Source organism: Eptesicus fuscus, chromosome 17 (assembly GCF_027574615.1).
Source record: "Eptesicus fuscus isolate TK198812 chromosome 17, DD_ASM_mEF_20220401, whole genome shotgun sequence".
Taxonomy (NCBI): domain Eukaryota; kingdom Metazoa; phylum Chordata; class Mammalia; order Chiroptera; family Vespertilionidae; genus Eptesicus; species Eptesicus fuscus.
The window spans coordinates 36,707,858-36,725,288 of NC_072489.1; the positions used below are offsets into that span (position 1 = coordinate 36,707,858).

Sequence of the window (17,431 nt, forward strand, 5' to 3'; positions counted from 1 at the left end):
TGGCTATTGCTATTTAGTATTGGCATTTGTTTTGCATCTTTTCTCCAGTAATGCTTATTTTTAGTAATGTTTCTTGCCTTAAAGTGTTCTTATATGATATTGATATAGCTGCATTAGTTTTCCTTTGATTAACATCTGCATGATATGCTTTTTAATTGTTTTACTTTCAAATTTTCTATGACTTATATCAAGGTATGTTTCTTATGAGTATATAGTAGGAGTTTTATTATATCCAAACTGACAAGTATTTAATTGGAATATTTGGTCCATGTACTTTTAATGTAATAATTAATGTGTAATATTATGATAATATCTACTACCTTATTACTTGTTTTATATCTCACCAGGTGGTTTTTAATTTTTCATTTTTTTTTTTTTTTGATTTGCATATTAGGGTTTTATTATATAGGACAATTGGAATGCTTTAACAAAAATTGATTCACAAGTCCCTATTACTATAATCATCAATTTTTACAAGTCTCCTAAAAACGTTCTGCATTATCAGTTTTTTTGATTCTAAGATGTCAATAATATGGAAACATTTTTGATATAACAGAACATTTAATTACATCATTTTCCCTTCAACACACAAGTCATTTGATGATGATTATATTGGCCATTTCCATTGGTTGGCAGGAGGCTCATCCACTAAAGGCTCCCATGGCTTCCACTGTATCATTTTTCTTGCCAGACTTAGTTCATTTTCAGCCTGACGAATCACCTCTTCTATTTGGCCACCCTGAAGCCTGTCTTCTAATTTTTTAACATCTGGTTCCGCTTTAACCATATCCAGCCTCTCATTTGTAATCTCTTCTGTGTATTTCCTATATGCTGCATTTCTAGGGATTTGCTCAAGAACATCAAGAATCTTTGTGTACAACAGTTTTAACCTCTCGTGCGGAGTCTCGCTCACAGCCAATCCCACAAGGCCGGTAGTCTTCTTCAGCAAGCTCGCCATGACAGCGCCCGGTTTTTAATTTTTCATTTCTTCTCTTCTTTTAGGTTAATTAAATAATACTATTTTTCTTTTTTCCCATCTATTAGCTAGTTATACTTTTCTGTTTTTTTGTTAATCCTCACCAGAGGATATTTTTTCCATTGATTTTTTTTTTTTTTAATCCTCACCCAAGAATATTTTTTCCATTGATTTTTAGAGACAGTAGAGGAGAGAGGGAAAGACAGAAAGAAATATCAATGAGAGAAACACATCGATTGGTTGCCTCCTGCACAAGTCCCTGGGCCAAGGAGGAGCCTGCAACCAAGGTACTTGCCCTTGACCTGAATGGAAACCGGGACCCTTCAGTCTGCAGGCCAACGCTCTATCCACTTAGCCAAGCTGGCAAGGGCTCTATTGATTTTTTTAGAGAGATGGAAGGGAGGGTGATGGGGAAGGGAGAGAGAGAGAGAGAGAAAGAGAAGAGATAAAAATCCATCCAATTGATTGGTTGCCTCCAACACTCACCCTGACCCATGCTCACCCTGACTGAGCAAGCGAGGCAGGGATCCTACTCAACCCAGGTACTGACTGCCCTTGACCAGAAATTGAACCCAAGGCCCTTTGGTGCATGGGCCAACGGTCTAACCACTGAACACACTGGCCAGGGCTAGTTATTTATATGTTTTAGCTATTTTTCAGTGGTTAGCCTAAATATTATAATTTTTTTAGTCTGTATTAGTTTCCTAGGACTGCCATAAAAATTACTACAGCCGAAACCGGTTTGGCTCAGTGGATAGAGCGTCGGCCTGCGGACTGAAGGGTCCCAGGTTCGATTCCGGTCAAGGGCATGTGCCTTGGTTGCGGGCACATCCCCCATGGGGGTTGTGCAGGAGGCAGCTGATCGATGTTTCTCTCGCATCGATGTTTCTAACTCTCTATCCCTCTCTCTTCCTCTCTGTAAAAAATCAATAAAATATATTTAAAAAAAAAATTACTACAAACTGGGTGGCTTAAAACCGTGGTCGGCAAACTGCGGCTCGCAAGCCACATGCGGCTCTTTGGCCCCTTGAGTGTGGCTCTTCCACAAAATACCACGGCCTGGGCGAGTCTATTTTGAAGAAGTGGCGTTAGAAGAAGTTTAAGTTTAAAAAATTTGGCTCTCAAAAGAAATTTCAGTCGTTGTACTGTTGATATTTGGCTCTGTTGACTAATGAGTTTGCTGACCACTGGCTTAAAACAACAGAAATGTATTCTGTCCTAGTTCAGGAACAAGAAGCCCAAATATCAAGGTGTCGGCAGGATTGGTTCTTTCTGAAGGGATCTGAGGAAGAACTAGAAGAACTATTCTATGCCTCTCTCATAGTTTCTGGTGATAGCCAGCAATCCTTGGCATCCCTTGGCTTATAGAGGAATCATTCAGATATCTGCCAACATCTTCATATGACATTCTCTCTATATCTCTGTGTCTTCACATGACTGTTTTGTTTTTTAATATATTTTTATTGATTTCAGAGAGGAAGGGAGAGGGAGAGAGAGATAGAAACATCAATGATGAGAGGGAATCAATTAGCTCCTCCCGTATGCCACCCACTGAGGATCAAGCCCACAACCCGAACATGTGCCCCTGACTGGAATCAAACCCAGGACCCTTCTGTCTGCAGGCCGACGCTCCATCCACTGAGCCAAACCAGCCAGGGCATGACTGTTTTCTTGTAAGCACACTATATTGGATTATGGTCCCACCCTACTGCAGTATGACCTCACCTCTACTTCAGGAACTATACCTGCAATGATCATATTTCCGAATACTAGTAAGATCACATTCTGGGTATTGGGAGTTAGAATATCAATATCTTTTTGGAGGAACACAATTTAACCCTCAATACAGCCTTAAATTAATTATTACTTTTACTACTTCCCTGACAATGCTGGGACTTTAGAACACTTTAACTCAATTTACCACTTCCTGCCATTTGTGGTATTGGTATCATGCATTTCATTCTACATATTTTAAATTTCAAAGAACATTATTTTTCTTTTATAGGTCAAAGTCCATTCGTTCTCACCCATATTTTTAGCTTTTCATTGCCCTTCACTTTTTCCGCATTTTCTTTTTCCATCTTGGATCATTTGCTCCCCCTTTTACTCCTAGTCTCCTGAATCTTTCATTATATATATGTTAGATCTGTTTGCTATGTCCCATTTGTTTCTGGTGAAATTCTCTTTTTCTTAATCTATTTTCTCCTTCCTCTCTGTTTTCTTTATTTCTTTTTTTATATATATTTTTATTGATTTCAGAGAGGAGGGGAGAGGGAGAAAGATAGAAACATCAACGATGAGAGAGAATCATTGATTGGGTGTCTCCCACACACCCCACACCGGGAATTGAGCCCACAACCCAGGCATATGCCCTGGCAGGAATCAAATCATGACCTCCTGGTTCGTAGGTTGCTACTCAACCACTGAGCCACGCAGGCTGGGCTCTATTTTCTTAAATATATTCATCACAGTTATATTTAATATTTGACTGGTATCTATAACTCTGAATCACCTGTTTTTTCTTATGTTTTTGGTCATTTTTCTCTCTTTCTTGGTATGCCTGATACTCTCTGATTGACATTTAGATATTGTGTTGAAAAACTGTAGAAGCTCTGGCATGAGGAAATCTCCAGAGTGCGTTCACCATTTCCTCTCCTGGGGAGGCAAAGTTAGACCGGATCACCTTAGTCCAGTCAGGGACTGGGCTGACTCAAGATTAAGCTGCAGCTCTCCCAAAGTTCTTTCTGCCTCGGGATCTCATCACTCCCACAGTACAGCATAGCCTCAGGCTCCAAACTAAAAGCCTGGGTGGTTCCTCTCCTCCATGACCTGTCTTAAACTCTAATCCTTGACCCCTTGGTTGCCTGGGACAGCCAGAAACTCCACTCTACTTTTCAGAAAATTTCTGCCTAGCTTCTTAGCCTCCTTCCTGTCTTTCACAACGTTAGAATTCAGCAAAATGGCTAAAAAAAAAAAAACTCTGACCAATTGGGCTCAGTTTTCTGCCCCTGCAGCCTCCAATTTGTGTCTCTTCAGAACCAAAGGAGTGCCAAATGCTCCGGTGGTTCCTCTGCCTTTCAGCAGATGGTTGCCCTTTGCCCAAGGCTTTAATTGGATATCGGCACATTCCTTGAGCACAGAATTGTGAAATTCCCCATGGAAAAGCATGGCTGTGGAATGTTAGTTCAGCTCTTTATGGTTTTCCCCGCTCCAGAATCTTGACCTCTCAAATACTGACTTGTCTTAGCAGCTTCCCAATGTGCATAAAGAGAATTTTTTTTTAACCCAACTTCTCTAGTTATTCTTAAAGAGTGCAATTTTCTGCCACAAGTTAATCTATCATGCTAAATGTAGAAGACCTAACCACAGAGTTTCAGAGCTTCCCCGTCAGTGAAATTATTGGTTATGCTCCGGAAAGTTAGATTGCTGAATAGGGAAATTTCTCATTTTTAAAAATCAAATATATGATGGTCTCTAAATTCCAACTGTATAGTAATTAGTGTGCCCTATGGCAAATTATGAATTTAAATAAATTACAAGAACTTGTCATTGAGCTGTCAAGAAACGAATGAGAAAAAAATATATATACATATATATGTACATAATTTAAAAACAAATATTAATAAAGCATGTTGAAGACAAATTTTATTCAAGATTGGAGCAAAATAAACTTGCTAAGTTTTTCAGAGAAATAGAAATGTTATTAAATGTATTCTGCATTAACTTAATAAAATAATTTGCCATTTTAAAAAAAGATTGAAGCAAAATGTTAAATTTATTTCATTTACTTCATATTGGTATAGACAACCTAACTAAAATATTTATAAAATAAAAATAGAATTCTTTCAAAAAGTGTTATACCTTGGTGAATTTTTTTTACCTCCGGTGTATAGAATTGAATAAAAAATATTAATTTCATGGCAAATTAGTATTAACCATCCAGGTTAAGCCTCATTTTTCTAAAAATTTTGATTTACTTATTGTCTTTTTAAAACCTCTATCCCTGGTCGCAAACTTCGTTTTTCACTTTTTCATTGCCCTTCACGTTTTCTGCATTTTCTTTTCCATCTTGGAGCATGTGCTTCCCCAAGATGAGAGCTTGCATCAAATCATAAGGTTTCGCTTATGTATTTCATGTATGTTCTTTCAATCTACCTTCATACATGTATTTGTCCTTGAAAATATTTGATAGTATTTTTGTGTACTTACATACATGAAACTGTGCTATCAATTGCATTGTTTTTAATTTTTTGTGCAACCTTGTTTATTCATATTGCTCTCTGAAAATCCAGCTTATTTCTTATGATCATTGCATCATGTTCAATCATATGCTTATATATTTTCCTTATCCATTTTTTTTATAAAGAACATGTAAGTTATCCCCAACTCTTGATTACCATAAGCAACTGCAATAAACATCCTGTGCATGTCTCCTAGTGAATCCCTGTAAGACTTTCTCTATCAGTAAGTGCTGGTGAGGATGTAGAGAAAAGGGAACCCTAGTGCACTGTTGGTGGGAATGCAGACTGGTGCAGCCACTGTGGAAAATAATATGGAATTTCCTGGAAAAATTAAAAATGGAACTGCCTTTTGACCCAGCAATCCCACTTCTAGGAATATATCCTTAGAAACCTGAAACACCAATCAACACAATAGAAAAATACAAATAGACCATAAACAATGAAGATATTCAACTTATTTGCATTTTAATACCATCTTATCCATTTTTAAATGTACAGTTCAGTAGTGTTAAGTAAATTTATGTTGTGCAACAGATCTCCAGAAATTTCCATGCTGCGAAACTGAACCTCTATACCCATTCAACAATAAACCTTTTCCTCTTCTCCCCAGCCCCTGGTAACTAACCATTACTCAACTTTCTGCTTCTGTTTTTGCCTCATGTTATAATATCCTCCCCCAAAATTCATGTTGAAGTCCTAACCCCCAGTACCTCTGAATGTGACTATATTTGGAGATAAGGCCTTTAAAAATGAAATTAAGATTAAATAAGGCCACATGAGTGAGCCCTAATCCAAACTGACTTGCTTCCTTTTACAAGAAAATTTGGACACAAAGACACCAACATGAACAGAGAAGAGGCTCTATGAGGACACAGCAAGAAGATGGCTATCTGCAAGTCAGTAAGAGAGGTCTCAGGAGAAATAAGACTTGCCAACCCTGATCTTGGATGTCTAGTCTCAAGAACTGTAGAAAATTAATTACTGTTGTTTAAAAAGCCACCTACTAGTATTCTGTGGGATTTATTATGGCAACCCTAACTAGCTAATACACCTCATGTAAGTGGAATCATACAGTATTTGGCGGCAAGGGGGATTGACTTATTCACTTAGTATGATGTCCTCAAGGTTCACATATGCTGCAGCATATGATAGGATTTCCTTATTTTTAAAGCTAAATAATATTCTGTTGTATGTATACACCACATTTTATCCAATCACCTATTCATGAACATCAGGGTTGCTCTGACCTCTCAGCTATTATAAATAACTAGCGGCCCAGTGCATGAAATTCGTCCACAGGTAGGGTCTCTAGGCCTGGCTGGCAATCAGGGCTGAACAGGTTCCCCGCCTCCCTTCCTCCCCTCCCCACTCCTTCCCTCACCACCCACATGCCACCACCTTGAGGTTCCCCACCTCCCCCCCTTCCCTCACCACCCATGTCCACCACCACCCATTCCCTGTTTCCCGTCCTAGCCCAGGGCCCAGCCCCGATTGGGTGATCGGACCTGCCGGCCAGAGGAAGGGACCAGTAGGTTGGCCGGCAGGGGTAAGGGACAGGGGAAGGAACCCGGGAGGTTGGCTGCCGGCCCCAAGGAGGGACCCGGACCTCGGTCCCCCTGGAAAAGGGACCACATACACCACCACTCACCCCCAGTTCCCTGTCCCAGCCTGGGGGCCTGGTCCCAATCTGGCAATGGGGGCCTGCAGGCCGGGGAGAAGAACCAGGAGGTTGGCCAGCAGGCCCCATTAGGGATCGGGACCTACGGACTGGGGGCAGCTCCTGCATTGAGCATCTACCCCTGGTGGTCAGTGCACATCATAGCAACTGGTCGTTCGGGTTGTTCTGTCGTATTGGTTGCTTAGGCTTTTATATATATAGACTAGTGGCCTGGTGCATGAATTTGTGCACATTGAAAGGAAATTAATTAGAAGCAATATTTTAATACCGCTATTCGCCCTTTCTCTATAATAGAAGGGTCAACCAAATTCACGATCAACAATGACAGATGGAAACACACGCGTGTGATTGGCACCAGTGAGAGCTTTATATGTATCGCGCATGCGCAAGTCAACATAGACTTTTATAGATATAGAATAAACTTGCTTAATTAGACCTGCTTTTTAGCTAAACTTTTTCCAGCCCAGTGAAGCACCCCAACTTCTCTTTCAGGTACTTGTCAGCAACACAGCAGTAAATATCAACATGAAGCAGATTATTATTGTAGATCACACAGGGAGAACAAAGGGTGAAATACTTAACTGCAGCAGTGTTTGACTATATTCTGCACAGTGAAGTCATTTTTCAAAGTCCACCATTTCTTACTTCTTTTTCAGTCAGGTCAAGTTTCTAAGTTTTCTAAATCTCTGTTTTCTGGCATATGAAAAGAAAATAGGATTCCACCGAGTCTCTTATCAACCTACTCCAGGACTTCTGTGAGGATCAAATGAGATAAGGCACGGAAAAAACTTCACAGACATTTGGCTACAGTGCTAAATGTTTCCACCTGGCTATAAAGCAAGTTGTGTTCCTGGGTTGAAGAAACTGCAAGGAGGCTAGTTGCCAGGGAGAGGAAGCTGGGCATTGCAACGTGATGTCATTACCCAGACAGACACTTAGCATATTAGCCTTTTATACATATAGATTCTAATGGATACATATTTTCATAACTTTCATATTTATAAAAATGCTGCCAAAAGTGTACATCCTCTATCTTTTAGCACAGCAGTGAGTCAACATTTCCAAACAAAACCTGAAAAACAGGTTAAAGAAGTTCAGGCAACGGAGGAATTTATTTTGCAGTTCATTAACCTTTGTCCCATACATCCACACCTCAGCTAAGTCAGTATAATACTGGTTTACCTATGCGCCATTGGATTGTTTCTCAGGTAATAACTCAATAATGGAAAGAATAATTAACCAGAGCTATACCTCGCAATTATTAATCTAGAATTGGAACAAACTTCCACTGCCTTCCTAATTTCACTTAAATGATCTTGGGACAGCGCACCCAAACTTCCCATCAGGTGGCGAGCAGGGAAGAAACAGTAAAGGAAAACAGAACATAAATCCCCCAGGAGAAAGGGATTGTGGAAGCTGGAAAAAAGGGAGAAACTTCCACAGTGAGAATTCCAAAATAATATGCAAGATCGCGGGGGAGGGGGTGACGCTTTCAAAGGCTCTTTTCGGTGTAACAAAGAAAGGAAATTCAGCAGTAAGGAAACCAGCTGAGGAAATTCACGCTTTAAAAAAAAGGACAATAAGCAGAGTCGTCCTACTTCAGTAAAACCCACCGCAAAGATGGCGGTGGGCCGAAACCCCTTCTCCTCCCGCGGCCACATTTCCCACAAGCCCCTCCGCGCGCCCTCGCTCGCCCAAACAGGCCCGGCCGGGCTGCGACCACTGCGCACGCGCAACACGTCGTCACTCGCGCTCCCAGGACTGCGCGGCGCTGGCGGGAGGGTCTTTCCCAGCTTCCGCCGCCGCGTCGCCTCGGGTCTCGAACGTCGGGTTCGAGCTGCCTCCGCCGCCGCGGGGCAGCCGGGGGGTCGCGAGGCCCAGCGAGGGGCGCGCGGCGGCGCGGCCATGGGACTGCGCCGACCCCGGTGACCGGAGGGAGCTGAGCGGCCCGGGCCCTGAGTGCGTCTCCTCCCGGGGGCCTCGCCCTCCTGCTCGCGGGGCCCGGGCTCCTGCTGCCGTTGCTGGCGCTGCTGCTGGCGGCGGCGGCGGCCAGGATCATGTCGGGCCGCCGCTGCGCCGGCGGGGGCGCGGCCTGCGCGGGCGCGGCGGCGGAGGCCATGGAGCCGGCCGCCCGCGAGCTGTTCGAGGCGTGCCGCAACGGGGACGTGGAGCGAGTCAAGAGGCTGGTGACGCCCGAGAAGGTGAACAGCCGCGACACGGCGGGCAGGAAATCCACGCCGCTCCACTTCGCCGCAGGTAAGCCGGGCGTCGCCGCCTCGCCTCGCGCCGAACCCCACCTGCGCACCGGGCTCGCGGGCTCCTCCGCCCGGCCTTTCCCCGCTGGGGCTCCGGGCCTGGGCTTCTCGTTCTCCTCCAGGGGGGGCTTGAGGAGATTGGGGGAGGGGCTGGAGGGAGCGTGCCGCGCTCACTAGAAGGTGTGTGTGTGTGTGTGTGTTGTGGCTTTGCTTTGTAGCTACAGTACTTGGATCAACTTCCGGTCTTGCTCCCCTAGGAGGCCTCTGCACACAAGAAAGAGGGGACGTGGTAGACCTTGTCATCTGAAAGGCCTCCAAAATCTGTCCTCCTTGTAAATTGCACTGTGATTCTTACTAATCCTTTGGTTAAGGTGTTAAAGGCCTTTGTAAAATGCAAAGATGTAATTTACAAGGAGTCGCTTAATGGGCCATTGACATTTGCGCGAATGGGTTTATTCTAGGTAGTCATTAGCAAGTTTCTGGAGAGACTAGTACTGGAAATGGTCAAAATCGGGAGAACTGAGGTCTGATTTAGGCTGGATGCGGACGGTGGTCTCTGACACACACACACACACACACACACACACACACACCTTGGGGTGGAAAAGTAGTAGGATGAGAAGAAAAATGGTGCAGATAGATACTTTAGCCTGGATCTAGAGTTACATTGGGACTCACCTTGCTTCATTCTGAGATTTATATCGTTTGAATGACTTTTAGTATTTACTAGGTTCACTTTATGATATAAGCATATTACATTTCATTGAAGAATTTAAAAGAACTAGAAATGAGACTCAGCTTATTTCTATACTTTTCACTTTTAGGAAAGATGGATGACTATCCTTGTCCTCATAATAGAAAATGGGATTAGGGTTTTATACTTCTGATAATCCTGGTGTTTTATTTGATGTATTACTTGATTGCTTAAAATAATTTATTGATTTTAGAGAGAGAAATTATTGATTTGTTGTTTACTTATTTATGCATTCATTGGTTGATGCTTGTATGTGCCCTGACCCGGGATTGAACCTGCAACCTTGTTGTATTGGGCTGATGCTCTAACCAACTGAGCTATCAGGCCAGGCTAAAATAGTTTTTTAAAAAACAGAAGAAAACTATATTTTAAAGCACTCTCTTCTTTTGGAATAGGAATGATGCGCCAAGAAGGAGCGTAAGAAAGATTTCCTTGTTCACAGACATTACTCTTACTACCAACAGGAATTTATTTGCTTTAACCTGTACCAGTTTTAAAACATAAATATTATTAGGAGGTATGCTTTCTTGACTAATTACAACTTCGTTGGGTTCCAAATGGGGAGCCTTTTTAAAGAGAGGTTTGAGGGGTTGTTGGTGAGAGAACTAGAAACAGCCTGTGGGCAGCAGAAAGGGATTAAGAATGCTCAAGTCAAATCTCAGCTGTTTAGCCATTTTGTCTAAAATTTTGGTGTTCAGTGCTGCCTTTCCTCAGCTAATTTGGATTGTCCTGTTTGACCATATAGTCAACATTTAAACAACTGATTTGACAAACCGTCATAGCCAACTGATATGTAATCCAAAGGGTAGTGTTACTTAGATTCTGTTCACTTGATCTGTGGGATAAAAATAACCAAGGAAGATCTTAGTTGCTACCTTTCAAGAATTTGATGTATTAATGAGTTCATATCTGAAAATAGGAATATTTAGAGGTTTAAGATTATGGGATTAGCTTCTTATTGATTTTGTTCCTCCCCCACCATTCCACCCTCAGTCTGTCCCAACATTTCAAAGTACCGTACTTTCTACATAGGTTTATTGTGGTTTGTTCAGACTGAAATGGAAAACTTATTTTGAGAACAAGCCCACCCCTCACAATTTTCCACATTATCAGGTACATATTATACAGTTAAGAATTTAAGGTATAAAAAGAGAATAATAAAAAATTGCTAATGGTCTACATATCCCAGAGCTTTAAAGTCCTGCATTTAAAACCAGGCATAGCCCTAGCTGGTTTGGCTCAGAGGATAGAGCTGCAGCCTGCAGCCTGAAGGGTCCCAGGTTCCATTCCGGTCAAGGGCACATGCCCAAGTTTTAGGCTTGATCCCCAGTGGGGGGCATGCAAGAGGCAGCCAATCAATGATTCTCTCTCATCATTGATGTTTCAATCTCTCTCCCTCTCCCTTTCTCTCTAAAATCAATAAAGTTATATATATATTTTTAAAGCAGGCATATAACTTCATGTATAAATGTCTAATCACTTGTACAAATAAAAATAATATACTGTATTTCAACTATAATTGAAAAATAATTTTAATTTTTAAAAAAATTTTTAAATTTAAAGTCCTTCCCAAAATTATGTAGAAGTTGCAAATGCCACATCACAAAAAAACTTTTAAATTAGCTTTGTAAATTCGATCTAAATTATTAGATGATGGGAGAGAACTTGTTTTCTTAATTTTTAAATAAATGCATCCAGCTGCATTTTCTCTTACTATATGGAGAATACATTATATATCCCTGGACAGTGAGTTATCAGTCATGTTAATGTGCATCTAAACATGCCATTGGAAGCTCAACATACCGTATTTTCCGGCGTATAAGACGACTGGGCGTATAAGATTTTCCTGGGTTAAAAAGTCGTCTTATACACCGGAAAATACGATAGTCCAATATATCTAATCCATTACATCTAATCCCATCAATATAGTCCAATATACCGTATTTTGCGGCGTATAAAACGACTTTTTAACCCAGGAAAATCTTATACGCCCAGTCGTCTTGTACACCGGAAAGTATGGTAGGTGGTGAGACTATGTAGCTGCCTGACCAAGCTGTTTCTTTGGTTTGTACATTACAGAGTAAGCAATGGAGGAAAACAGGTTTTTTTAGCCAATTAAAGTTTGGAGGTTTTACTGGGGGTGGGGGAGGGGAACATGATTTTGTCTTTTTGTTTTGATGTCCAAGGAACAGGAATAAGTCTGTGCAGATCAAGGAAAATGGATAGAAGAACAGTTTTAGAAAAAATTGTGTCTTTTCATCTAAAACATTTAGTTAAAAGAATAATCAGTTGCCATCCCCAAAGGAGTTCTGTTAATGAAAATGCAATCAACATAAACTGGAACTTTTCCTCTATTAGGTGTATTTTTTTTATGAACTGTATTACAATCCTTGTAGATAAGTATGCTTTAAGAAGTCATTTTTATAAGAAAAATTGTTTCCTCTTCAGTCCCACCACCACCAGCTCCTTTCCCTCCTTATCCTCTCCCTACCCCCACACCCCATCCATCATACAGAAGATATGAATGAATTTTTTGTGACATGTCGCAAAACTTGTAGAGGCAAGTTGGTGGTAGAGAGGCTGCAGCTTTAATTTTGCTAAAAACAATAGCATCTGAAATGCTTGACAGTGTAATCCCCTAGAAAAGAGCAGATTTCAGTAAAGGTATTGCTGCTCTGAACTTGTTTCAGAAAAATAAAGAAGAGGGACAGAAACTTTGGGAGAAAGTCATCTTATTGTCCGTCATAGCCACAGAAATACATAGCATTCTCTAGAATCTTAGAACTGGGGCAGGTAAAATAGAATTCAATGGTTTGAGAGTTTTAAATATTTTGGGAAGTATAGCGAGGTATCATTCAGAGAAATGTGTAAAACCATTTATCAGGTTCAAGAATTTTAGATATAGAGATGGTGGCAGAAGATGATATACATATCAAAATATTAGACATCACTAAGCAACAAATGTTTATTAAGTCCTATATACATGTATATATAAAAGAATGACAAGTTGGAAAAGAGCTTGCACTGTAGAGTTCTAGATAAGCAAGGTAACACTTGTTTTGTATTTGTAGAGTGTTATTTTGCTGTTCTGTATTTGTACATTGGACCAGTCAGACTGAACCTCAATTATTATATTCAATTGTGTAGATTGCATATAAGAAGGATTTTTTTTTTAATATTCAGAGAAGGGAAGTGGAATTAAAGCCTCTGGAATTTTATTATACAAGCAACAGATGAAAACTAGAGTTACTTATTCTAGGGATGAAAGAAGACTAAGGTCAGACATTGTTACTGTCTTCACATATATTTAAGACATTCCAGTAGAAAAGTAAATGGATATGACTTATATAGCTTCAGCACAGTCAAAACAAGTACCAGTAGATGGAAGGTTGCAGGGAGTCAGACTCCCTTTAACAATCTGTTTAGCTGTAGAATTGGCTGGGTTGGCATCTTTCAGAGATGTTGTAGAAAGGATTTCTGCATAGGATGGACAATTGGACCAACAGGTCAGACTCTGATTGGTATAACAAAGTGGAATGATTCCCCCAACTGAAGGTTTTAACAACTCAGCTATTAAAGATATAATAGCTTTTATACTTGCCGTTCATATCCTTTCCGATAGTGGTACTTTTAAAGACATCCAATAACGTTTCAATAGTATTTCCTTTGTTGGTCTGTAGGCCAACTCATAATTATGGGAGATTCATAAAATGTACCCACATTCCTTACCTAGGACTAGAACTAGACATTATTGTTTCCAAGATTGCTTTTTTGCTGTGCATGCGTGCGTGCATGTGTGTGTGCGTGCGTGCGTGTGTGAAGGGGGGTGAGTAAAATCCTACATCAGTAGAAAACCCAAATCCTATATAATAAAAGCCTAATATGGAAATCAAACGACTGGTCGCTATGATGTGCACTGGCCACCAGGGAGCAGATGTTCAACACTGGAGCTGCCCCCCACCTGTAGGCCCCAGGCCAGCCAAAGCGGGTGTGGGGAGGGGGGGGGCGACTGGCAGTGGCAGGGGGCGGGGCCAGCGAGTGGGTGGCGCCAGGCCGGCCAAGGCAGGTGCCAGCAGGGGAACCCCCGATCTCCTTGCCAGTCACCTTACAGATCGGCCCTGATCACTGACCAGGCCTAGGGACCCTACCCATTCATGAATTTTGTGCACCGGGCCTCTAGTATCAAATAAACACCAGTATATTTAAGAATTCAGAATCTTTCTTGACTTAGCAGATCTCCCAGTATATTATCGAGATTTGAGCTACACTTTTTTCCTCAACTCTTGCTGGACTTAGAGGTAGGCGATTGACTTCATTATCAACTAGTTTGGAGTACGTACTTTCCCATTTAGATAGTTAGAATTTAATCAGCCCAGAGGTCATGGCACCCTCTTCCAAGTTTCTCTTAGTCTGATCAGATAGATGGTATATTGTCCTAAGTTGAGCTGGGCAAAACCTTCTCCCTTGTATTCCTCATTCAAAAGAAATATATGTGGAAAATACCTTTCTTGGTTTCTGCTAACTAAAATTATTAGTAAGTTTAAAATGACATCCCTCAGAAAAATCTGACAAGAGCCTAAGACTGCTTGATTATGCATCCAATCTCCCAGACTACACAAGCCTTCTCTCTTTCATGGCATTTATTGATATTTCCTGTTTCTGAATATTTTTTTCTGATAAAGCTGTGTATGAATCCAGCTTACCTTTAGCTTGTCAAGGCATCATTATCATTTCATACTAGAGGCCCAGTGCACGAAAATTCTGTGGGGGAGGGGGTCCTCCAGCCTGGCCTGCACCCTCTTGCAGGCTGGGAGCCCTCAGGGGATGTCCAACTGATGGGGGGCGAGGAGGAGCGGGCCTAAGCCGCAGTCAGACATCCTTAGCACTGCTGCAGAGGCAGGAGAGGCTCCCACCACCACCGCTGAGCTCACCAGCTGTTGGCCTGGCTTGTGGCTAAGTAGTGCTCCCCCTGTGGGAGCGCACTGACCACCAGGGGGCAGCTCCGGCCCCACTCCCCCATCACCCCTCCACCGCCACCGATTGCTGTCCTCTCCCTCTGGCACCCGCCTTGGCTGGCCTGGTGCAGCCCGCTTGCAGGCCCTGCCCCCGCCGACCAGTCATTCCGCCGTTGGGTCGGTTTGCATATTGAGCTTTTATTATATAGGATTAGACCAGTTAAATCATCAATGGCTCATCTTGTCTTCGGACTGTAAAAACTGGGAGGTGGCAGCTCTCAGTAAGATTTTCTGAGGGTTTAAGTTGATTTATCAGTAGTGACTTCCACTGGTTTATAGTTTTTTTGGAAGCCATTCAGTTGAAAGGATGTTTCCAGTATAGCAGCAAAATATGATACTATTAACAATAGTTATGGTTAGCAAGACAGTTCCTGGAACTGCCGAAACTGATGGCACTAGATAGTGATGAAACTTGACAAGAGAAATTGAATAAATAGACTGCTTTTCTTTGTGGTCACAAGTCATCAGCTCCATATTCTCTCTGAGGGTCATTTGCTTACTATTTCAAAATATTAGACATGTACTAAACAAATGTTTATTAAATCCTATATGCTAGATTCTGGTCTTGGCCAGTGAACAGAAATAAATAGGACACAGTACCTGCCATTAAGTGACACAGTTTATTGATCAGCAGATATGCTTTCCAAATATTCCAGATTTGTTTCATTGTTAGTGCTTTATAGTAGATTCAACAATGAATGATTTCATCTATATCTTCATATATAGACATTGAGCAGTGTTTAAAGATGACTGCTCTTCCATAATTATAAAATAAACCACAATATATCTTGAGCAGCCATGACTGCTAACTTTAGACTTCTGATTCCTTTATAAAGAGATCCTTAGGATATGGAGGTTGGCTTTGATTCTAAGGATATGCCTATTCATGTTCTGCCTGGCCAGTAAGAACATGATTAGAAAAAAGAAAAAAAAAACCTGCAAAGCAATTTTTCCTCAAATTAGTACTTAACAGATACTTTGAACTATTTTTGAGACCATAAGAATGGGGATTTCATCAGGGATTAGCTTTAGAGTTTAGGAAGTATCTTGAATCTAAAAGTTTCACTAAACTCCTAACAGTGGAAGATTTTAAAATTTTAAATAGCTACATACTCACCCCCTCTAATTTCCTTTTATGCCAAGAAGTGGCTTCAATGTTTCAGACTCTTCGTCTACTCTCAGCATACCAACATGATCTCCACTCACATGTTACAGTCATTACAATGTGACTTTGAAACATGCTGATCTCTGTTGTCAATCTCCAGACGGGTTTCAGACATCTTAATGGCTGAGGAATCATGTTGATACAAAGTTATAGAAGTAGAAGTTATCTGTGTCTTGGACTGTTTGTAACTATCCTATATAATAAAAGCCTAATATGCAAATCAACCGAATGGTGGAAAGACCGGTCGCTATGACATGCACTGACTACCAGGGGCCAGACGTCCAATGCAGGAGCTGCCCCCAGCCCGTAGGCCCCAGGCCAGCCAAGGCGGGTACCAGCGGGTCCCCCCCTCCCTGTCGCCCCGCAGAGGGGGGCCACCCGCGGCGGTGGGAGGCGGGGCCAGCAAACAGGCTGGCCCCACAGATTGACCCTGATTGCTGGCCAGGCCTAGGGACCTTACCCGTGTATGAATTTCATGCACCAGGCCTCTAGTATAAATATAATCACTTCACCCTTTCTACCCAGCTTAAACTTCAGTTTCAGTATTGTCATACGTGTCAGTATTGAGTCTCTCTTTTTATCTCATCAGTGAATTGTTGAATCTCTATTATTTCTCATCCAGAAACATTTTAGCATGGTTTCTAATTATTGATTCTAATTTATGCATTTTTCTTTGGACGACTTAATTATGGATAATTTGTTTTCTTTTAGGATTTGGGCGGAAAGATGTAGTTGAATATTTGCTTCAGAATGGTGCAAATGTCCAAGCACGTGATGATGGGGGCCTTATTCCTCTTCACAATGCATGCTCTTTTGGTCATGCTGAAGTAGTCACTCTCCTTTTGCAACATGGTGCAGACCCAAATGCTCGTGATAATTGGAATTATACTCCTCTCCATGAAGCTGCAATTAAAGGAAAGATTGATGTTTGCATCGGTAAGACTGTTTACTTTCTAGAATTTTCCTGAAAGAGTGTGTAACCATTGAAGTAATTGACTTCATTCGTTAATATGATCAAATTCTGCCAGGCTGAATTTAAATACTTAAGAACACTTCATTATTTAAGCTAACCACTATTTACTAAGTGTCATTTTGTGTATAGTACTGGGTTTAAGCTCTATAGAGAATAGAGATAAGATTTCTGTTTTCTGGAAATTTAGATTCTCTTGGGAGATAGCACACACATGGAACCAGATAAAGTCATGACAGTGAACAGGGAGTGTTCGAGGATAATGAGGGCAGTGGGTTGGCTGGAGTCCAGTCACTCCTTCCTGGAGTCTTTCCAACAAGTAGTGGGAGAAAGGTTGAAAAGGTAGGCAAGGACATCTTTATGAAGAACTTTGAATT

General features: G+C 41.5%; 2 protein-coding genes across 4 annotated transcripts in view; one reads left to right on the plus strand and one right to left on the minus strand.

Moving 5' to 3' along the window:
- Positions 1-382: 382 nt before the first annotated feature.
- LOC129151982 (NADH dehydrogenase [ubiquinone] 1 alpha subcomplex subunit 5) lies at positions 383-961 on the minus strand. Its single transcript, XM_054728623.1, has one exon. It carries the CDS (start codon positions 956-958, stop codon positions 608-610), a length of 351 nt encoding a protein of 116 aa, XP_054584598.1. The 5' UTR covers positions 959-961; the 3' UTR covers positions 383-607.
- Positions 962-8,938: 7,977 nt separating this feature from the next.
- Positions 8,939-17,431, plus strand: part of TNKS2 (tankyrase 2) — a 56,336-nt gene continuing 47,843 nt past the window's right edge. For all 3 annotated transcript variants that reach the window (XM_008156912.3, XM_054728622.1, XM_054728621.1), the window contains exons 1-2: positions 8,939-9,151; positions 16,796-17,020. In XM_008156912.3, the coding sequence (XP_008155134.2) occupies positions 8,953-9,151; positions 16,796-17,020 (424 nt within the window). In that variant the 5' untranslated portion in view covers positions 8,939-8,952. The remainder of the gene's footprint in view (positions 9,152-16,795; positions 17,021-17,431) is intronic.

Excerpts from the sequence above, each read along its gene's own strand:
- LOC129151982 (XM_054728623.1), bottom strand. The coding sequence starts at position 958 with ATGGCGAGCTTGCTGAAGAAGACTACCGGCCTTGTGGGATTGGCTGTG.